Source organism: Oncorhynchus clarkii, chromosome 26, assembly GCF_045791955.1.
Source record: "Oncorhynchus clarkii lewisi isolate Uvic-CL-2024 chromosome 26, UVic_Ocla_1.0, whole genome shotgun sequence".
In the NCBI taxonomy this organism is placed as follows: domain Eukaryota; kingdom Metazoa; phylum Chordata; class Actinopteri; order Salmoniformes; family Salmonidae; genus Oncorhynchus; species Oncorhynchus clarkii.
The window spans coordinates 14,123,764-14,147,106 of record NC_092172.1 but is presented as its reverse complement, the minus strand read 5'-3'; the positions used below and the strand labels follow the sequence as shown (position 1 = coordinate 14,147,106).

Genomic DNA, 23,343 nt, shown 5'->3' with positions numbered 1-23,343 from the left:
TTACTTGCATGGGATGAATCTGTACTCGAGTCTTGGACTCTTGGAACATTAGCCCTTGGGATAAAAGAGATCCTTACTAAAATCAAATCAGGTCTAGGGACACAATTGGAGAACTCTACCATAAAATCTACCATGAATAACTCACTGAGCTAAACTCCTCATCTTTGCCCACCTGGACATGTCTCTCTTTTAAAACCTTATCAGGATTCTTCCAGCCACTTACATTTTCACAGAGATGAAAAAAAGCTGGTAGACATTATTCCCCCCCCCCCCCCCTCCCCCCAGAGAGCAGACAGACAGTATAGCCTAGCCTAACCACTGAAGTTCAGTTCACGTAAGGACAGACGCTGTCAGTCAGTTATCTCCTCTCTGTAAGGCCAACCTGTGATTTATTTCCATCAGTGGCTCCAAACTCATATGGCCCTGTGTATTTCATTACTGTGGCTGGCTGGGTGGTGGGGGCTGAAGGTCAGCTGGTGAGACAGGGACAATGAGTCTGTGCTCATCAGAGCTGGTGACATAAGCTAAGGTTAGACCTGACATATATGGCTGACTGGGATGTTAGTCATACAAAGTAAAAAGATACAGGTATATCTTGGTCCCTGGGCTGACCGGGTTCTGCATGTCCCAGACACAGCACGAGAGAGAGTCACTACAGGGCATCTAGAGAGGGTACGTTGTTTACATTGTAAGTTTACTGTGCTTTCCTGTAGGAGTCCATTCTAACATGAATCCAGGTGAAACTTAGGTGAATATGCATGGTCATTATTTGAAAGTGCTCATACAGCAGCATGTATGGACATCTGGTGATTCCTCGATCAAAAGGCTAAGGAGCTTAACCTTGCAGTGCACTGCATGATAAGTTGTTAAATTGTAATTTGATTTCCAATACTTGGCTTTTATTCTGCATAACTAAAGCCCTGTTGTAACCTGATTCTTGTGTTGGCAGGCAAGGGCCTTGCTTTGAAACCAACAGGCTGGGGGATGCCAAGAGCCCCATGCTGAGAGGAAGGGTGTGGGATTCATCACAACAAAGAAGGAGAACACAGGAATCCCGCAGTAGCACTTCTGTTCAACGACCTTTAGGGGGCACTGTTAGCCACTTTTCCTCTAACTGTGAATGAGCGTGAGTGAGCTAGGTCAGTATCCTACTGCTACTGCTGCTGCTGAAGATACTTTGGTGACACTGGATTTGTGTAGGTCACCTTTTTTGAGAGCTGTGGGTTTCTACTTGTTGTTCAGAGTGTGGTCTCTATCTGCACGCACGCACGCACACACACACACACACACACACACACACACACACACACACACACACACACACACGCACACACACACACACACACACACACACACACACACACACACACACACACACACACACACACACACACACACACACACACACACACACACACAGAGAGAGAGGCACTCAGAGAGTATGCTCACTCTCCTGGATATCTCTCTTTCTCTTTCTCTTTCTCTTTCTCCATCTCTCTCTCTGTCTATTTCTATCTCTCTATCTCTCTCACTTACTCACTCACTCACTTTCTCACTCACTCACTCTTTTTATCTCGCTCTCTCTCACTAACCTACTCTCACTCTCTCTCTCTCTCTCTCTCTCTCTCTCTCTCTCTCTCCCCCTCTCTCTCTCTCTCTCTCTCTCTCTCTCTCTCTCACACACACACACACACACACACACACACACACACACACACACACACACACACACACACACACACACACGCATACAACACACACACACACACAGCTTCAGGGAGAGGAAGGCTTGGCCTGCATAGTTTTCTCTACCAGAAGGCCATTTGGCAGCCCACCTTCTCTCCAATAACAAAGATAAGTATTTTGAGGGCAATTGACACAACAACAAAAAAAGCTGAAAAAACTCATATTATAAAACTACAATAATTATTGAATCTGCCTGATGTGTCACATTGAGAAGTAATGGCAATAACTCTCAGTGATGAAATCCTTAAAAATAGCACAGCTGTCATCTGCTTGCCCAAGGAGACACAATGCAGTTATTGTCTAGTCTCCTCTTCTCAAAAGGTAGGCATCTGTCCACTTGTCCTCACTAGAGACAGGGGTGAGACGGGAGATAGTGGCCTACGAGACAAAGAGGCACCGCTGGGCATTACATACTATACAATTTAGCTTGTGACAAACTTACAGTATCAGAGAGAGCGAGCTCTGGGAAATTAGTAAACAAGCCAATTAGTATTCAAGATCCCTGTCTGCCTGTCCATAGGGCTCCAGGTAGGCATTTGTCCACTTGTAGTCACTAGAGACAGGGGTGAGACGGGAGATAGTGGCCACCGAGAGAAAGAGGCACCGCTGGGCATTACATACCTCCCCCTGAACACCCTGGCCCCTCAGCTCATCACTGCTCATCCCTGCTCATCACTGCCTCTTATTGATCTGCAGTAGACAACTAAATGAACAATATATTCCTCTCCTCTCTGGAATAGTCTGCCTTCATGAAACAGGGTCTTTCCCTCGACAATTATCATATTTTCCTGAAGCATTCTTTTCACACTGACATTATCTGTCCAACACCAACTAACGCAGTGGATGGATACGCTTTGGAGCGTTGAGGATAAACAGGCCGTTTTTAGAAAAGCCACATGGTATTTGGAAATGTCACCATAATTAAGATTAGCTACTACACTCCTAGAAACCAAGGTGATATCTAAACCTAAAAGGTTCTTCAGCTGTCCCCATAGGGGAACCCATTCCACAGAGGGTTCTACATGAAATCAAAAAGGGTTCTACCTGGAACCAAAAGGGTTCTCCTATGAGGACAGCCGAACAACCCTTTTGGAGCCCTTTTTTCTAAGAGTGTATAGTTCCAAATGGGTGATGTCGTTTGAATCATTACCCCAATTCTTCCCAGCCAGAGGAAATGTCTGTTTCCAGTCTATAAGATATTTATGTTGGAATGGCTCTGAAGCTTTTCAGATGTAACAGGGGCCAACTAGAGGTCAACACATCTCTGGGAGAGATCCTTCTTGCCTCCCTGACACCAGAGAATGTACAGACATAAGCTCCATTCTCTTTACGTCTGTGTAGCATGAAATATGTTCATGCTACACAAAATCTCCATCAGAGACTCACAGATGGAAATGTGAATGTCTTTGAAACATTCTGAACAGGCTTTCAGGAGCTCCCTGATTCTTCTTAAGACTCCTGCAACTCTTACACTTTTCTCTCCCCCTCCTTCCCTCCACCGCCCTCTCCCCATCTCCCCCATCCTTACTCCTTCCTATATGACCCTCTCTCTATACTCCATGAATATTCACCAGCGGCAGGCCCAGTCTCGACAGTGCTTATTAAAACCATCTCTAATCACATGCACCTTCAATAGAAAGCCAAAACACAGATAAGAGTTGGCTGGTGGTGGGGGTTCTCTCTCCCACAGCTAACAAGGCCCCCATTGATGGGGCACTTGAGATGACGACATGTTAGTAGAGCAGGACTGAGCTTTCCTTCCCAGAGCAGGACCGAGCCACACAGCCTTTTACTGAGATTTAAAATCTACTTTTAAGCTAATTACGTTTTTTTTAAACTGTATGTTCAACGGCCCAGAAAAGAAGATAGAGGACAGAGTTCATGTTTTCTCTCCTCCCTTCTCTGCTCCCTCCCTCTCTTCACCCCTCACCTCTCCCTCTGTAGGCAGATTGGTAGGAGTGGGCAGAAGGCTGGGCTTTTGTGCCTTTGCCCATGAGATCATAACCCAGGATGTGCTCAGAATAATGAAAAGAGGGAGGCATTACATCATGAACACACACACACACTGGTCCCTCATTGAATAGTAGTGAGTGTGTGTGTGTGTGTGTGTGTGTGTGTGTGTGTGTGTGTGTGTGTGTGTGTGTGTGTGTGTGTGCGTGCGCGCGCGCGTGCATGTGCATGTGCATGTGTGAGTGTCTCTGTGTGTGAGGTAAGTACATGTTTGCCTTGTTAAACTCTGAATATGAATGTCCTCCTCCCAGCCTGTTCCCCCCTCAGTGCTCCAGGGTTGGGCATGCTGCCAGTGCACCCTGGTGGTATTGTACTACTAAAGTAAACCATTTGCCCAGTCACCCTAAGTCTTGGTTTCTATGGAGACCCCTTACCTCTCGCCAAGCATGCACTCGGCACCCCTCCAGCGGAAGGGGGTGGGATAACACCAAGCCGGACCAATCACACACACTAACCTAATTTACATATGCAAACATGGACCATGAACTTCACCATAGTGCACAGTTTGCTCCCCAAATGATTATACTAGTGTTAGTTGAATGGCTGTTCTGAGAAGAAAAAGACGTAGTAAAAAGCTATTCATTTCACCCAAACCACTTTTGTTGTTTAAATTGCGCACAAATTGCATCATCTGACATGTAAATGAAAAAAAAAGTACATAAGATACTTATTTTGGTCTTTTGTCTTTTCTCGTCCCCTGTAGCATGTTCTTTGTTGACGTAACTCATGGTATGTTTGTCTGATGTAACATCCCCTCATCTTTTCCACCAGGGGGCAGTGTTCTGTCTGTGTCCTCTTCTCTCCTTGGTGTAGAGCAGCCCTGCTGCTGCCTATCAGACAGATAGACCTTGGGGGGACGAAACTCAGCCACTGTGGAGGCTACTGCAGTCAGCACGACCAAAATGCAAACACCTCGGCACTTCAAGAACACTGTGACCTCTACAGAGCACAAAGGCCAGGGCAGGAACCACAGCCAGAGACAGAGGCCAGGAGAGATATGGGACCGTACAGGTGGCTGGGAGGGGAGGCAAGAGAAGAAAATGGATGCTTATCTCAACTACTTTGCAAGGCCTTTTTGACAACCATTAAAAGTGTACAGCGAGACAGGGTTTGGGTCTATTTGGTTTTACAATCGCTCTGCCTCAGCCTCTCCTCTGAGCATAGTAATCCTGTCTACTAGTGCCATCCATTGTCCAAGATGTAAAGACCCACACACAACCAATTAAGTTTTAAAAGGCCCTAGGAGAAGAAGGAAAAATCTGATTTGTTCACACACAGGAAAAACACAAACGTTGGGTTCATTGCCTAAAGAAAAACTACTTTCCCTGTTCACTGAAGCCTGACAACTTTACTATCCTAATTGGCCTCATTAAGTGGAACCTCAACGTGTGCAAATAATTTGTCTGCAATAAGTTTGCCCTATCTTTATCTCTCTTGGCTCGCTCTCACTGACTTGTTTTCAATGTGAAGAGAAAGGAGTTAAAATAGCAACCCATAGTTCCTGGGGCAGATGTAGAATCTTAATTTGATCACCCTGTTGAAAGAGGACTTTCCAGCAATTTAAAACAGGTTGTGTATTTTAGTTTTTAAAAGGCGTCTGAAGTTTGTATTTTCCACTTTGAAATTTCAGACTGGATTTTCCCTTACAAAAAATGTATCAACTCCTACAAAATGTTCATTGATTATAATCTACATAATAATTCACATATCCTGTTGTTGCAGGATTATTTTCTTGCTGTAGCAACCTGGCTCAAATTAAGATCCTATATCTGTATTGTGTTGTCCTGTGACAAAAATAACCTTTGATGTGGTAATGAGAGAGACCAGTGTAGAATCACAGCGCCACAGATCTCAAAATGTGTTCCATCTGAACACGGTCTACTGTGAGGCTTGTTTCTGTAGTGTTAACAAATCACAGATGGGGTACTCTTGTTGTTGTTCTGGCAGGTTCTGTCAGTTTGTGGTTTGGGGGGAATAGAGTGAATTAAGATCAGAGCAGAGTTGCTCAGGACCAGGTCTCTTCTGCTGTTAACTAGCTCTGTGGCACTAGTAGGACAAATCACGTCTCATCACTTTGTAAATATGCACGTCTGGAGCGCTGCGACTTTGTTTCTATCATGGGCAAGCTAACATTCATGTAGTGTAGGGATAGGCAACTGGCGGCCTGCGCCCCCTGCGGATCAACAATAATTTACAAATAATTATTTTGAAAAATAATGTATGAACTTGCTCGTGGTCTTAACTTACTGGAATAGTCAAATGCATAAGGAGCAATTTCCACAAAAAAATTGTGCATCAGCAGTTTGTCACTTTTTATGTCAGTCACTGACAGTCACCCATGTCAGCTAACATTTTTTAGATTGTTGAATTAGTCTAGCCAGCTATCTAAACTTGTAGTAATCGTGGTCGATTTACCGACCTAGGGGCCCCCATTGATCTTGTTAGTCACTCTCACTCAAATATCATATTAAAAACTGCAAGCATTTCTCTTCACCATATGGCAAACTGTGTAGAATGGTAGGGAATTAGCTGTAAAACTGCGAATAGAATGAAACATGTCATAAAATTGCAAAATCATCTCTCCGCCACATGGCAGACTGTGTAGAATTGCAGCAAACTTGCTTTAAAACTGCAACATTGCAGCCTCTGCTCCTGTCATGTTGCATGTCACATGTCACATGTCACATGTCACACACATAGAAGTTGTCCTCTCTTCCTCTTTCTCTTTCTCAGTACCGTTTGAGATCACACCTTTAACAAGCAACTTTAAAAGCATTTCTAAAGTCTTCATAAGCACCACAAAGCTTATAAAGGGTTTATAAAGGCTTCATTCATTTAGGTTTTGGTTAAAGTAGGAACATATTTCTCTTGGGTAAGTAATCACTTTCAGAATGCAACCTACTACACTTTGCATGTTGGTGGAGAGTTTTAATTGCAGGGGTCATATACTGTACTACCTCTTACGGACAGCTGTTCCTGTATTGAAGTAACCAATGCACTCAGTATTTTATGACGGCTGGTGAAAGGAGAGAAAGCATTGTCAGACCACAAACACTCAAGTCCCAACCACATCTGGTACTACACTCAAAAGGAACTTTTCTAATCCAAGAGAAAATGATCCAAATAACAACACAATCACAGGATCTGTGTCCGCACATGGTATTGAAATTCATCCCACCTGGCCAAAAACACCAATCTCTCTGAATGTGGCCATAATCCAATCACACGGGACGCATTTCAACACCAGGCATAGACAGAGTGCATTGTACATTGGCGAGGCATTGAACAAGAGATGGGAGTTCTTCTTACCTATTCACCACAATAACAGGATGGACTCAGATCGACCCGTCAGATCCCTGGAAACGAGGGGCTGCAATGCAAAGTGTCTGTGCAGGCACTAATCCCTCAGCCACATTTCTCCAACCCATCTCCTCCTGTAGGCATACTATTCCCCTGGCTGCAGAGCGGAAACGGCACATGGGGCTGCTGGGTATGCCACAGCATGTTATTGTCTCCTCTCTCTCTCAGAGGGCTGGGGTCCAGCTGGCTCCTGCTGTGTGTTTGCATGTGAAAACCAACGGTGGGTCCCTTAACACATGGTGCAGGGCAGGGCAGGGTAGGGCAGGGCAGGGCAGGGCAGAGCAGGCCAGGCCAGGCCAGGCCAGGCCAGGCCAGGCCAGGCCAGGCCAGGCCAGGCGGCGACTTGATGGGTAATTGGGATGCAATAAGAGCCCTTCACTAGTGAGCAAATGTTCAATCCCTGGTCCTCATCTTTACCCTTTCTCTACCTCCCTCTCTCTTCTCTCCCTCTCTCTCTCTCAGCCCTCTAGATAGGGGAGAGGGTGAGGCTGCCTACCCTGAGAGTTGAGATAAAAATGACCTGCCAATTCAAATGATTTAAGGGTACTGGTTAAACCATATAGCAACTAGGGAGCATGTATTATGTTGGCTATCGTAATGATGTGTGATATGAATAGTTATCTGGGAGAAAGCTTGTGTTTCTGTAGGCTGTATGAGTGACACATGTGCATCTTGAACACATGGCAGGTGCACCCAACCTTGGACACCACAAGTAGCGACCCGTCATTCAGGGCAGGTGGGGCAGCCTAGCTCAGTGCTTTCTGTGGTGGTGGGGCAGCCAGCGAAAAATACGGAGCATAGGGGTTGGTAATGTTCTCTAGTTGTGCCGTGATTGGCTCAGTGTTCTGTCACTCATAGGGACACTAGGTCACTGCTAAATCTAAGGGTAGAGCTTGAAAATTCAAGCTCCTTGGGTGCTGCCATAGAGTTACATTAGAAGTGTCCATCCAAGAAGGCTCACAGATAAATATAATGTCAAATCACGTTACATCTACAGTAGCTTTGATAGGACTGATCATGTCAACATCATCCTTTTAAAATCCTAGCTAGCAGTCATCATCATGAATCAAGTCGACAATCTACTGGCAAACCCTTTTAATCTTTGTCAAATGAATATACATTATAGATAAAACGTATAAGTGCTCATCGGCCATTAGACATAAATATTACACAACAAGTTGGCTATTGCAAATTCAACAATGAGTGGTTTGGAAGGAATCAGTGGCTAACTGCAAGCATTGCAAGCAATCATTAGCCTGCTATTCAGTGGAGTGGGTGTGTGGTCCCAATTCTGGGTTTAAGGGTCTCTTTTCACATTAAAATGATAAACATTCAACATTGGCCATGCTGTCAATCCAGTATGATTTCTGGAGCGCTCAAAACAACTGTTAACTCAGAACTGGGAAATCTGACTTCAGTGAGGTCAATCAACTGGGAACTCAGAAACAAACGAGCTCCGACTGGGAAAATACGTTTTGAACCTTGTTTTTTTTTCAGTGCCCAGTTGTCTTGAAAGCACTATAAATCCAGAGAGTGTCAGACAAAATTTTCCCACAAAGGCCCGCAGCGCCACCTTTCTGTTCAAATGAGCACAGCACAACACAGTGAGTCCAAAAATGTATTGTATGCTGCTGCATAAGTGATGTAATATGCCAGGGAGATATGTATCCCTTAGCTAAGTAAGTATGCATCCCTTAGCTAGGTAATACTAAGTGTATGTTGTGTAGTAAGCTGTTACTAGCCCATGTGCCTCACCCTAATAATTTGGTCTATTTTCCCCTCTTAATTTCGCCTACTGTTCTGACTTGGTGGTGCACATGTGTAACTGTATAGCTTTTATCCGTCCCTCGCCCCGACCCGGGCTCGAACCATGGACCCTCTGCACACATCAACTACAGTCACCCACGAAGCATCGTTACCCATTACTCCACAAAAGCTGCGGCCCTTGCATTGCAAGGGGAACAACTACTTCAGGTCTCAGAGTGAGTGACGTCACCGATTGAAACGCTATTAGCGCGCACCACCGCTAATTAGCTAGCCATTTCACATTGGTTACACATGTAGCCTATAACCTGTTTTAGAGAAATGTAATCATTGAATATTGTAAGAGCTTTCATTGTCTGCTTATATGCAGCCTTTATTTATCCTACTGTTCTGACTTGGTGTACTGGGAGAACACTGTAAGAACGGCCCATGTTCTGAATTCTTTCACTGTACATTTCAAAAGTTCTGAACAAATAGATATATTGACTATGTCAATCCCATTAATGTCTTAACCGAAATTACGGATTGCTTCTTATCCGCATGTCGTCCCCTTATGCCATAGTTTGTACATCTCAATTGTCAGTGGACACCACATTTGTTTAAGCAAGTCAGCCAAATCAGCTATGTTTTTTAAAGTCAGTAATGAGGCTGAATGAACTGTTTCACTGCCAGACAAGACTCAGCTGATATCCAGGTGTAGCAGTGGTAAATGTGTTGGCTCTGCTGTTGGGACAGCTTTATGTAGGACCCTAACAGTTTGTGGGCACCGTTTGTCACTGTTATAGTGCAATTAATGTATTGTTTAGTGCTGTGTTGTGTAGTGGCTTTGCTGGCATGCATTCCCAATTATACATTTTTTGTTTCCCCCACCAAGATGTACATGCTAAAATCACCACTGGACAGCACTTCTGTTTTAAACATCAGTTGACCAAGCTGTGTCTCCTTATGAAACTGCAGAATTCTATTTTTATTATTTATTTTACCTTTATTTAACTAGGAAAGTCAGTGAGGAACAATTTATTATTTACAGTGAAGGCCTACCCTGACCAAACGTGATTTACGCTGGGCCAATTGTGCTCCGCCCTATGGGTCTCCCAATCACGACCGGATGTGATACAGCCTGGATTCGAACCAGGGACTGTAGTGAGGCCTCTTGCACTGAGATGCAGTGCATTCGACCGCTGCGCCACTCGGGAGCCCAATACAGCGAGTTTGATTCTAGGTCTTTTCTGGCTATATTGGCACGGCTGCGGCGCACATCAGTCTATTCACGAGCGTAGAGCTCAAAAACGACGAAAGGGGGTGTGTGAAATTATTGGCAGCGTTTCAGGTGGCTCCAATAGACACCTAAAGCGTGACTTGCCCGTGTGTTTGAGGGAGAGTGTGTGTATATGCGCATACGTCCGTGCGTGCGCGCGTGTGTGCCACACACACTTGCATTCGCTCACAACATGGCGATGAAGCGCCGAGAGACACGACGGCTCTCTCCCAACTAAATGCGACCCTGTTCTGAGTGAAAGCAGGGGACTATGTCAAAGGGATATACATGAACTAATAGCCAACTAATAGCCTACTTCAGAGAGGGGATTATTGCGGATTGCATTATATATATATATACATTGCTAGCGGTATAGCTGGCTGTAGAGACCCACACGCTGCATCAACCCTCTGCTGGAAATCAATGCTTTACATGGCGGTGGAGACTATCTGGGTTTTCTATTTACTTTCGTTGGGCTTCTGTGGACCATCCGCTCATGGTAAGTCGCTTAGCTTAATAGAAATGTTATTGACTTGCGCATGCCTTTCAAGTTAGTAATGTATTCAATTACAGTTATCTTTCAGAACATATGCAGGTGCGATAACAAGAGATTGGTTAGTGAACACATTTTGCACCTTGCTCGTTGCAGTGTTTGTATCTAACTGTTGAGTCTAGGTATCAGGACTATGTTAGGTCTATCTATCAAAGGCTGTAACGTGCTTATTTTTGTTCAATAGCCTATTCGTCTTCCAGCACACGCTGTCGGGTTTCTCTTTATACCCAATGCTGGACTGCCGGTTACAAAGTTAGTTGCACATCTGCAACAATGTAACCATTATCTGCCCATAACGTATTTAATGTTAATGCGGAGTCATGCGTTCGTTCTTTGAAGACATGTGTTGTGGAGTTGAGTTTGAGGAATGTGGTTTTCGTTTCAATGAGCGTTAAACATGTGGGTTTTCTGCACAAATATAATTTTTCACAATTAAAATAGCGTTGCCGGTGGGACAAAATCGTTTTTCAGATGTCACTATTTTATAAATCGAACGCAATACCCCATATTACGACAGTTGTTTGCCTCTAGTAAGGTGTATGCCAAAATAACACTGTTATTACAATTATTTATGAGCTGCTCATACCTGACACACGATCTGGATTTTTAAAAATGCCTAAAACAATAACGTTTTTTAAATATTTTTTTTAATCTATTGTCACAATTGTATTTATGTTGTGCTCTTGCCTCAAAACAAATGAAGGCTTATTATGTTTGGGTGGTGTTTGAATCGTCATATCAAACATGTGCTTTGTGTTTTTGGGGGCTTGGGAGAGGATGCACTTGGTCGCTGCCTTTCAGGCATTGCGGTGGCCTTCAGATAGAGAAGGGAAGCTGTGATTTGAGAGCCAGGGAGCCACCGATAGGCGGCGAGGGAGCGAGGCAGGCAGGCAGGCGCTGAGCGAGAGAGACCAGCCACAGCATTTACATGACAAAGAAAAGTGCAGGAGCACGGGAGGAGAAACATGAAATAGGCCGATGGGATTTTGTTCTGCTTTAGCCTATTTGACGTAGCTCACTTTAGAGGAAAGGCAAACATATTGGATCATTGCTTTGAAAAACCTGGAGGAATAGTGGTATCAGGGCTGACAATGCTTTCCTGTTAATCAAGATGCATGGAGGAGCATCCCTGTTCTACCTGAATATGTACAAGTGAGACTTCAAGTATGGCTTGCAAACCTATAGGATCGGAAAATAAGTTGTTGATCATGTCATTTGGACTAATGCATTTTCAATGCTTGAGAGCACAAACTGTGTACCTTGATAATGCATTTTCTACCCATTCTATCCATCATGTTGTCTCAATGTGGTTTAAGATGGAGATACAAACTACAGTACATTATCTTGAGGGGTTGCTTGTGTGTGTGTTTGGAGCAGGCAACAGTGGCATGTGCTCATCACAAGGCCCACAGTAGTGTGTTTGAGCATCTCCCTCAGCCCTCATACACCCTGGGGTGTGTTCCCACAGTGGAGCACTGTAGAGCCTTCGCTGGACTGGTGGGAGCTTTCGTGTGAGTGTGGCATGTTTGGAGAGAGAAAGAGGAATGTGGTGGGTTGGTTGGGAGGGTATTGTGGGAACTGGAGCTGGCGAATGGAGGTTACTGGGTGGGAGTAGGGGGTGATAGTGGGGCAGGGATGAATTGACGGGTGCATGGGACTTCGCTACATCAGATCCACAAACAAAGAGCTTGTTTTTTTCCATTCGAAAGATCAAATGAAAATATGTCAACTCTGCTGAACTCATCAGGAACAAATGAATGCTGTGGGTGAGTGTGTGTGTAGACAAGCTCTCTCTCTCTCTCTCTCTCTCTCTCTCTAACCCAGTACTCCTGCTAGGAGTGTCACATGCACACCGACCAAATTATTGGGGTTTTACTGAACCCTCATCACTACTTCACTCAAAAGAGGCCTCCTCTCTATGGTTCCCAGCATTGTCTCCCATTCTCCTTTTATTCTCTAATCCTGACTCGCTCTAGTCATCCTATCTCACCCATGGTCAATGATTTAATGCTCAGTGTTAATCAGCCCACTGACCCCTGCTTCAATTTGACTCCTCCTCACTCTTCCTGCCTCTGTCTGAAACTCGACTGACCTCTGCCCCTCCAAGTCCTTCGTCATTGACTCTGTTCAAAGCCTCCCTCCCCTTCATTCCCCCTTCTTTATGTAATCACATATATTAACTGGTTGTGATTGGTGAAAGAAGTAGGTTGGTAGGTAACCTTAGTTACCCACAGGGCCTATATACACCTAATCCATCTCTATTACATGCCACTAGTCTGCAGCACCCCACCTCAGCCCCTGTCTGCAGCTACCTCAGCACCCTACCTCAGCCCCTGTCTGCAGCCACCTCAGCACCCTACCTCAGCCCCTGTCTGCAGCCACCTCAGCACCCTACCCCAACCCTTGCCTACAGCACCCTACCTCAGCCCCTGTCTGCAGCCACCTCAGCACCCTACCTCAACCCTTGCCTACAGCAACCTACCTCAGCCCCTGTCTGCAGCTACCTCAGCCCCCTGCCTCAGCCCCTGTCTGCAGCTACCTCAGCACCCTACCTCAGTCTCTGTCTGCAGCTACCTCAGCACCCTACCTCAGCCCCTGTCTGCAGCTACCTCAGCACCCTACCTCAGCCCCTGTCTGCACCTACCTCAGCACCCTACCTCAACCCTTGCCTACAGCACCCTACCTCAGCCCCTGTCTGCAGCCACCTCAGCACCCTACCTCAGCCCCTGTCTACAGCACCGTACCTCAGCCCCTGTCTGCAGCTACCTCAGCACCCTACCTCAACCCTTGCCTACAGCACCCTACCTCAGCCCCTGTCTGCAGCCACCTCAGCACCCTACCTCAACCCTTGTCTACAGCACCGTACCTCAGCCCCTGTCTGCAGCTACCTCAGCACCGTACCTCAGCCCCTGTCTGCAGCTACCTCAGCACCCTACCTCAGCCCCTGTCTGCAGCTACCTCAGCACCCTACCTCAACCCTTGCCTACAGCACCCTACCTCAGCCCCTGTCTACAGCACCGTACCTCAGCCCCTGTCTGCAGCTACCTCAGCACCGTACCTCAGCCCCTGTCTGCAGCTACCTCAGCACCCTACCTCAGCCCCTGTCTGCAGCTACCTTAGCACCCTACCTCAGTCTCTGTGCGCTTGGCTAAAGTTATTTGAACTTTGTCTGTCAAAAATCCGCTTGTAATAAAAGCTGTCTTATTTTATTTATTGTGCCCATATCTCAATCCCTTGGTCCTTGAGGTGTGATTGCTGTGTTTCTGACAGCCCAATGGGGTGGAAATGGCATGTTTATAAGCATGATGAGTGTAGTGTGTGTCTGACTGTGCCTACTAGGGCTGAGAGTTATCCAGAATTTCAGTCCTGTCAAACCGTACATTTTTTTACCGCACAAAACCATTTACGTAACAGCGATCTTGATCCAGAAGAGGATTGAATGTCTCTGCTGTAACCAAGAAGTTTGATCTTGACATCTAGACACTTAGCTAGCAGGTCAGCAAGCCAAATGCACAGCTGGAGCCCTGAGCCAGATCTGATTTATTTGACACCTTAGATGTCTTGTAGTAATAAGCAGTGGCATAGGACGCAGTGGCATAGGACGCCCCCGCAATGGCAGTGAAAATCATACCGTTGGTATTTCGAAATACCCCGGTATATGGTATAAGCAGTATATCGCCCAAGCCTAGTGCCTACTCTATTTGTATGTGAGTGCATCTTGATACCCCTGGAGATACACAGCTAAATTAGGATGCATATTATTTAAAGAGGCCCCAAGCTGAATTTGAGCTGCATATCTTTGTCCGGTGAAGATGTTGGTTTGTATGGCTGTCCGCGTGTGTCTGTTCATGTTTGGTAGTGTCAGAGGAGGACCAATCCTAGTCCCAGGGGCGGCAGGGTAGCCTAGTAGTTAGAGCATTGGACTAGTAACCGGAAGGTTGCAAGTTCAAATCCCCGAGCTGACGAGGTACAAATCTGTCGTTCTGCCCCTGAACAGGCAGTTAACCCACTGTTCCTAGGCCGTCATTGAAAATAAGAATTTGTTCTTAACTGACTTGCCTAGTTAAATAAAGGTAAAAAAAATAAATAAAGGACTGTTCAAGAGGGAAGTAGCTTGAATGAGACAGGGAGACTTTCACTTTTACTGTATGTCTGGCCTCTGGTGTCTACTGGGCTCTTTATTGTGGTGGCCTTGAGGTTCAGGGTTTCTGTGGTTGCCTGTATGTGATTCAGAGAGCTTCCCTTTAACCAGAATACTGTCAAGCAGAGGTCGTCATGTTAGTAGAACCCGTCTTTGTTGTGGATTACAATGCCAGTCAAAATGTTATTCACCCAATTTTACGTTAAAGTTCAGTGATTTATTTCACTCAATACATTTCAGTATCTGGAAATATTTGACTGGTTTCACTTCATGCTATTGTGTGTGTGTGTGTGTGTGTGTGTGTGTGTGTGTGTGTAGTAACACTAATTGCCCCCTAGTAACAATATTGTATGTAATGGAGCGGAATGTTTTTTGTTGTTGTTATTACCAGTGCACCAATTCAACTTTTCTGGGTAGACTTTTGATCTGCACCGAAACGCTTTACGTGTACGTGTAACGTACGTCATGATGTTGAGATCCGTCCACCTGTGAATGTAAGACGTCCATCTTCCTGCACTGTTGGAGATGTCTGGTCTCTAAAGCCTCCTTCCCTGCTCTGATGGCTGCCAGCTGGGATAAGAGCAGAGCTCATTCTGCTCAATTAGACGGCACCTAAATCTCTGTAGGCTGACGTCTAGGATTCCTCTAAGTTTCTCAAAACAACCTTTACACTTCAGCCAACTCTGCACTAAAAAAAGGCTTATTGGTTTTTAAGTGATGCTACTTATTTGACTTATCTCTGCAATGGGTTTTGGGATGATTATTTAGTGAACACAATCATCACAACACACAGGCCTACTCCTTTTACATGGTCACGGACGACTGCTACACTGCATGACCCTCAAGTCCATTTCCCAGTACTGGCTGTGGGGAGTTCCCACTGGCTGTGGGGAGTTTTGATGTTCTCTAGAAATACATATCAGTGCCAAAGGGACTTCAGAGAGAGCGTTGTGAGTATTGATGCCCCCCCCCCCCGGCTATAAACAGCCCAGGATCAATAGTGCTGGATCAATATGCTGTGTGATGTGTTTGTCACAGGCTCAGGGATGGGTCCAGTCAGGTGATCCCCAGAGTATTCCACTACAGCTAGGGCGCTGAATGTTAAAACACTCAGGTGCTGCTGCTGTGTGGCCACTGCCTGCTGTCGGCTAGTTTTAACAGGACGATACTGCTATCTTGAAGAAAAGTAGTTGATTTGATGGATTCATTTTTGTATTGTATAATGCCACACGTTAGCTTCATCAATATATTTATTTTAGATTGTTTTTATTTATTATGTCTGGCTCATTATGGTTTGTGAGCTGTGAAATCTAAGGGATAATAATTTAGCCGTTAAAAGACGTGTCTGTGTGGCAAACGAGTCACAAGCTACAGGCTATATGTTTTTGTTCTGTTGTGTGTGTGTGCTTTAGGCAGTGATGGTGATTTGTGTGTGTGTGAGAGCAGGGTCTCTTCCTCACGGCGCAGGTTGGGTAAACAGTCATGCGATCACATTCCTTCCATTCCGCACTGCTGTCCACTCAGTCACATGACCAAGGAGGAGTAGCATGGGGCTTGTAGTGGGGAGGGGGACTGAGGAGGGGAGAGAACCCTGATTGAGTAGGCATGGTGCAGAGTAGGTCAGAGTCCCAAATAAATCCCTTGCCCCTACCTCTAAATACTTTTTGCATATCTGAAAAGATAAGAAGGGTATAAACAATATGTTATAGATCTACTTATAACTGCTCTAATTACGTTGGTATCCAGTTTATAATAGCAATAATGCACCTCTGGGGTTTGTGGTATATGGTCAATATACCATGGCTAAGGGCTGTATCCAGGCACTCCGCGTTGCGTCGTGCTTAAGAACAGCCCTTAGCCGTGGTAAATTGTCCATATTCCACAAACCCCAGAGGTGCATTATTGCTTAATTAACCCTCTTTTATGCTAGGTGGGTTTTTCACCATATTGCTTAATCCAATCAATGACTGTATGTATATATGAATGGACAAAGCCATTGATCATGTGACACCATTCATATGTGAAGACTCAATAATAGCGCATTGAAGCCCAATGAAGTCGCTTAAGATGTGGTCTCATGGAGACATAATATGCACAGTTTTAGCTGCTCCAGGAAGAGACGTTGCAGGCTAGCTCAGTGCTGCCCCTTCTTATTGAGTAACTCAAGTTGAAGGCCGACCGGGGTACGGTATGCTGCCGTTAGCAACTAAATTGTTCTTATAGCTTCTTTTGGGTGCGATTTGGTGTATTAGAAGCAATTATTGGTAACGTAATTGTGGAGTATTTTTATTTTATTTACATGGCCATTTTTCCATTCACTGTAATGAGGGATCCTGTTTTCTGCTAACAATGCCTGCAGTACCGTGTTTGGCCTTGAACTTCCGTGGCTTCAATAAGAGGGGGCAGTCGTTCTATGCTGCATCCAATTTAAGAGACTGGAAGGGTTCAGTAGGAGCAGGAGCTAGGGGTTTATATTAGGCTCGGCGTAAGAGGTTGTACAGAGTACACACACACACACAAAACTCTGTAGCATGTGACACAAATCCAACCAGATGACCTGGCCTCCAGAGTGAAGGAAAAGCAGCCAACAAGTGCTCAGCATATGTGGGAGCTCCTTCAAGACTGTTGGAAAAGCATTCCAGGTGAAGCTGGTTGAGAGAATGCCACGAGTGTGCAAAGCTGTCATCAATGCAAAGGGAGGCTACTTTGAAGAATGTCAAATATAAAATATATTTTGATATGTTTAACACTTTTTTTTTCATAGTTTTGATGTCTTCACTATTATTCTACAATGTAGAAAATAGTACAAGATTAAGAAACACCCTTGAATGTGTAGGTGTGTCCAATATTTTGACTGGTACTATGTCTATGTATAATTGTGGTCAAATATATTGTCCCCCTTGCACCATTCACTATTTATTCTAAAATTCTTTGAAATTGAGAACTTTTGGTGTTTACACGTATTTGTTTGATTTACAACTGCACAGAATCCCCCCAAAAATTATATATTTCACTTAAAAGTCAAAAAATGACATGGACTAAGTTGGTCAAAAATTCTAAATAATTTGGTTGGAGGCAAGTGAGTTGTTCATTGTGTAGTTTATCTCACCTGTGGTAAGTTGCAGGGTAGAAATAGCAATTTAACCCGAGAAAACAGAACATTCTTACAAGTATATGACCAATGTATCATCTTAATTCATAACACACCACCACTCGGTTTCTATCAGTGCTGTTGATCACTGCCTCGTGATACTATCAAGTGTCTCCCTCCGAAACCACTTGGTTGAATTGATCAAATCAAATCTCAGACACAATAATAAAACGTCAAAGGGGGAGTTCTGGGTTTTGAATAGTCCGTGTCCCTCTCTCTCCAACCCTGCAGCTACAATATATGACCTTGTGGATGCCCTGGAAGGGCTTTCCCCTCCTGCAGCCTCCCGTCCGTCCCATGTTAGTTTTGTTGCTGGCGTTGTTGACCCATTGATGTGGCCGCACCGAGGCCCCTAGCCACATGCTGCTCTGAGGCCCTTTGTAAAGCCTATAGGAGCACAGGGCTGTGATTTGAAGCAGCCCAGGATTTGCATGGATGAGTACTGTACATAGAGTGAGCACACCAGCAGTCCTGAAGCACTGGAGGGGAACAAATGCTAGCTCAGGCCATGTTTCTCTTCTCTGTTGTTTCTCTCTCTCTCTGTCTATGTCTCTGTCTCTGTCTATCTGTCTGCCTCCTATTGTTAATGTTGCAGACTGTCCTTTTGAGTATAAATGTAAACATGAGAGGGAAAGAGTCTAGCTCCCTGGGCCTCTGCTATCTCTCCAGAACCACATTATGATTGGTCACTTTACTGTACGCCTGGCCTATATGATAAACAGTATAAATGTGATAAAGAGTATAAATCCAGTTTGTGCCAACTTGAGAGCGGTGTGAAAAGTCATGTGGGTGACTGTGAGAATCGTGCTGTAGCTGAACCGCTGGAACGGCCAGCACCTGACACTGCAGCTGCTGTTGGGGTGGCGTGCCTTTCCCCACTCAGTGTGTGACTCAAACTCTACGCAGCCTGTCCTGGATGGAATTACAGCATGTGGATATTACTCTTGAGAGTCAAACTGAAAATCACCACCAAGGCAATGTACTGTTTAGTGTTTCCCAACTTCTCCATTGTTGTCGTTTGGTCTAGACCAAGACAAGGTACATAGACAGAGCAGAACGAATATGACCCCCACTGCGTGAAATTTAAGGCAATATGCAGTATATTCCATGTCGTATCCCAGAAATGGACTTGCCATTAGGCAGTTTTGGCAAATGCCAGACGGGCTGGTCCATCTTCAGTCCAGTGGGCCTGTCTGGTTGCGTAGAATGATCATTATTTGGCTAATAATGCGAGCCTAGAGGAAAAATGGGGACTTAAACAAGAGCCAGAGAGAGATATTAATGTGTGTGCTTTACCTCTTCGCCCTACTCTAGAGAGTGTCGACAGTGATTCCGTTTTTCTCCGGGAAGGATCTGATAACATTATACCCCACTTCAGCAGGCCGTCGGTGTCGTAGATAAAGCTATCAGGTTAAATGTGTAGACAATTGTGAGATATGTTTGGTTGTATAAAATTGTCGGCATGTCAATGTTATTGTACGTGGAGCTCCCTAGTGCATGGTGAAACTGGAGAGTCCCTCCCTGTCCACCTTGGTTTATGGCTGCCTGGGACTTTCCTCCTCCTTGATGCTGCAATGTTTGAAAACTGATTTTAATGACCATTAATCATATGCATATGTCTTTATTGTACAGTTACTCATTTATATACAATATCGGGAATTTGTGTAATAATTATGAGATTTGGATATTAGCAGGTACCTTTTCCAAAGCCACACAGTTGATATAGATGTTTTCAACTACTGTAGTTACGCCACTTGGACCACAAATTGTTTTAAAAAACACACAAAAAACATGATTTGATATTCCTGTGAGTGGGTGGGTAGGCAGGCGTAAACCGTTTGTCTTCATGTACATAAAGTATTTAAATTTTAATTAAATTTTATGCTGACACACACACACACACACACACACACACACACACACAAACGCACGCATGTTCCAACGTCCTGCTGATCGTCAGACTATTTGCACAGTGCTATCAATCAGCCCATCTGTCTCTGTCCACCCATTCTGTGGGGCTGGCGCAGTGCACATAATGTTCCCTGCTCCTGTGGGTACATACACATGTTCACACTAGAGGTCGACTGATTCATCGGAATGGCCGATTAATTAGGTCCAATTTTAAAGTTTTCATAACAATCGGAAATCGGTATTTTTGGACACTGACTTGGCCAATTTTTAATTGTATTATTATTATAACCTTTATTTAAAACTTCTTATGGCTGCAGGGGCAGTATTGAGTAGCTTGGATGAAAGGTGCCCAGAATAAACGGCCTACTCCTCAGTCCCAGTTGCTAATATATGCATATCATTAGTAGTATTGGATAGAAAACACTCTGAAGTTTCTAAAACTGTTTGAATGATGCCTGTGAGTATAACAGAACTCATATGGCAGGCAAAAACCTGAGAAGAAATCCAAACAGGAAGTGGAAAATCTGAGGTTGGTCGATTTTCAACCCTGCCCCTATTGAATACACAGTAGGGCTTCCACTAGATGTGAACTGTCTTTAGAAACTTGAATGGGGCTTCTACTGTGTTTTGGAGCCAGATGGGAGCTTTTTGAGTCAGTGGTCTGGCAGAGAGCCAGGTCCTGGTCACCCGCATTTCACATGATAGCGACCTGAGTTCCATGGCTTCTCTACAGACATAGGAATTCTCCGGTTGGAACTTTATTGAAGATTCATGATAACAACATCCTAAAGATTGATTCTATACTTAGTTTGACAAGATTCTTCGACCTGTAATATAACTTTTTGAAGTTTTCGTCCCGACTTTCGGCTGGACCTGCATGAGCGTTTGGACTTGTTAAACCGGGTGAAAAGCAGGGCCCACTTAGCTTGACTGGAATTGAGACACTTGGCAGTGTTGAGATATTCCAGGTTCTTGTGATCCGCCTATACAAGGAATGGATGTTCCTTTCCCTCCAAGTCCTCCAAAGCCATCTTCACTGCGAGAAGCTCATGATTTCCAACATCGGAATTCCTCTCCATGGCCTTGAGGTGATGGGAGAAGAGGGTGTACCTTAAGGTCGAGGGCAGAACCTTAAGGTCGAGGGCAGAACACTGGGACAGGACAACCCCAAATCCGACATCCGAAGCATCGGCCTCCACCATGAACTGATGGGACGGGTCAGGATGAACTAATATGGAAGCTGTGGTGAAGCTGTGGTGAAGCGATGCATGAGGTCCCGGAACGCCCGGTCAGCAGCTGGGGACCACGTGAACGGAACCTTGGGAGAGTTGAGTGCGGTCAAGGGGGATGCCAGGATGCTGTAGCACCAGATAAAGTGACAATAAAAGTTGGCAAATCCCAGGAAACATTGCAGCTGCACTCATAGGCTGGGGCCAATCCATCGTTGCTCTCATCTTCCCAGAATCCATTTGTACATTCCCTGCAGCGATGATGTAACCAAGAAAGGGGATGGGGCGGCAGGGTAGCCTAGTGGTTAGAGCGTTGGACTAGTAACCGGAAGGTTGGAAGTTCAAACCCCCGAGCTGACAAGGTACAAATGTCGTTCTGCCCCTGAACAGGCAGTTAACCCACTGTTTCTAGGCCATCATTGAAAATAAGAATTTATTCTTAACTGACTTGCCTAGTTAAATAAAGGTAAAAAAAAAGCTGTGGAGCGATGGAATTCGCATTTCTCCGCTTTCACAAAAAGCTGGTTCTCCAGGAGGCGCTGGAGGACCTGTCAGACGTGGAAATTGTGTTCTTGTGCTTGAGTGGAAGAAAACAAGGATGTCGTCGAGGTAGACGAAGACGAACAACATGTTGTGAAGAATGTCATTGACCAGGGCCTGGAACACTGCTGGGGCATTGTTAACTTCTTGGATATAGGGGGCGCTATTTTTATTTTTGGATGAAAAACATTCCCGTTTTAAACAAGATATTTTGTCACGAAAAGATGCTCGACTATGCATATAATTGACAGCTTTGGAAAGAAAGAAAACTCTGACGTTTCCAAATCTGCAAAGATATTATCTGTGTGTGCCACAGAACTGATGCTACAGGCAAAACCAAGATGACATTTCAAACAGGAAATGCCCCAGATTTTGGAGGCGCTGTGTTCCAATGTCTCCTTATATGGCTGTGAATGCGCAAGGAATGAGCCTACACTTTCTGTCGTTTCCCCAAGGTGTTTGCAGCATTGTGACGTATTTGTAGGCATATCATTGGAAAATTGACCATAAGAGATTACATTTACCAGGTGTCCGCCTGGTGTCCTCTGTCGAAATTGGTGCGCAATCTCCAGCTGCATGCATTTTTCCACGTCGTTCAGAGGAGAAACCAAACTTCCACGAATGATATATCATCGAATAGATATGTGAAAAACACCTTGAGGATTGATTCTAAACGTTTGTCATGTTTCTGTCGATATTATGGAGTTAATTTGGAAAAAAGTTTGGCGTTATAATGACAGAATTTTCGGGGTTTTTTCTTAGCCAAACGTGATGAACAAAACGGAGCGATTTCTCCTGCACAAATAATCTTTTTGGAAAAACTGAACATTTGCTATCTGAGAGTCTCCTCATTGAAAACATCCGAAGTTCTTCAAAGGTAAATGATTTTATTTGAATGCTTTTCTTGTTTTTGTGAAAATGTTGCGTGCTGAATGCTAGGCTTAATGCTATGCTAGCTATCAATACTCTTACACAAATGCTTGTTTTGCTATGGTTGAAAAGCATATTTTGAAAATCTGAGATGACAGTGTTGTTAACAAAAGGTTAAGCTTGAGAGCCAATATATTTATTTCATTTCATTTGCGATTTTCATGAATAGTTAACATTGCGTTATGGTAATGAGCTTGAGGCTATAATTACGCTCCCGGATACGGGATTGCTCGTCGCAACAGGTTGCCTTAACAAAGGAGTTGAATACTGATTGACTCGAGAAATTTCAGCTTTTCATTTTTAATTAATTTGAAAACGATTCTAAAAACATAATTCCCACTTTGACATTTTGGCGGATTGTGTAGTGTCATGACGTGTCCCTTTCTGGATGTAGATCGTGGCCCTCTCTCACTCTTTCTCCTAAACCAGGTTTAGTAGCTCAGGTCATAAATACTGGATAGAAACTACCATGCAGTATTCAGAGAGAGAACAAAGGACTTCACTTGGCCAAACTCCTAAATCCCCAAAATGGGAGAATTAAACATTCTTTCTACTTTTGAGAATGTGGGAATGATCAGTGGGTACTTAAGGGACAGTTATGACGAGTGTGTTTCATTCGGTGATGTCATGAAGGACAGGAAACACGCATAACTGTATCTCTTAAAGTGTTGTAAACCTGACAGCTGGGAAAACATCTAAATATTGTGAAACGTATGTGATTAAACATGTAATGTGATGTTTAACTTCTAA

At 44.5% G+C, this 23,343-nt stretch overlaps 1 protein-coding gene across 1 annotated transcript in view; it reads left to right on the top strand.

Moving 5' to 3' along the window:
* The first annotated feature begins 10,308 nt into the window (after positions 1-10,308).
* Positions 10,309-23,343, top strand: part of LOC139384521 (immunoglobulin superfamily DCC subclass member 4-like) — a 60,058-nt gene continuing 47,023 nt past the window's right edge. Inside the window, exon 1 of the mRNA XM_071129351.1 lies at positions 10,309-10,637. Within this exon, the coding sequence (XP_070985452.1) occupies positions 10,562-10,637 (76 nt within the window). The 5' untranslated portion in view covers positions 10,309-10,561. The remainder of the gene's footprint in view (positions 10,638-23,343) is intronic.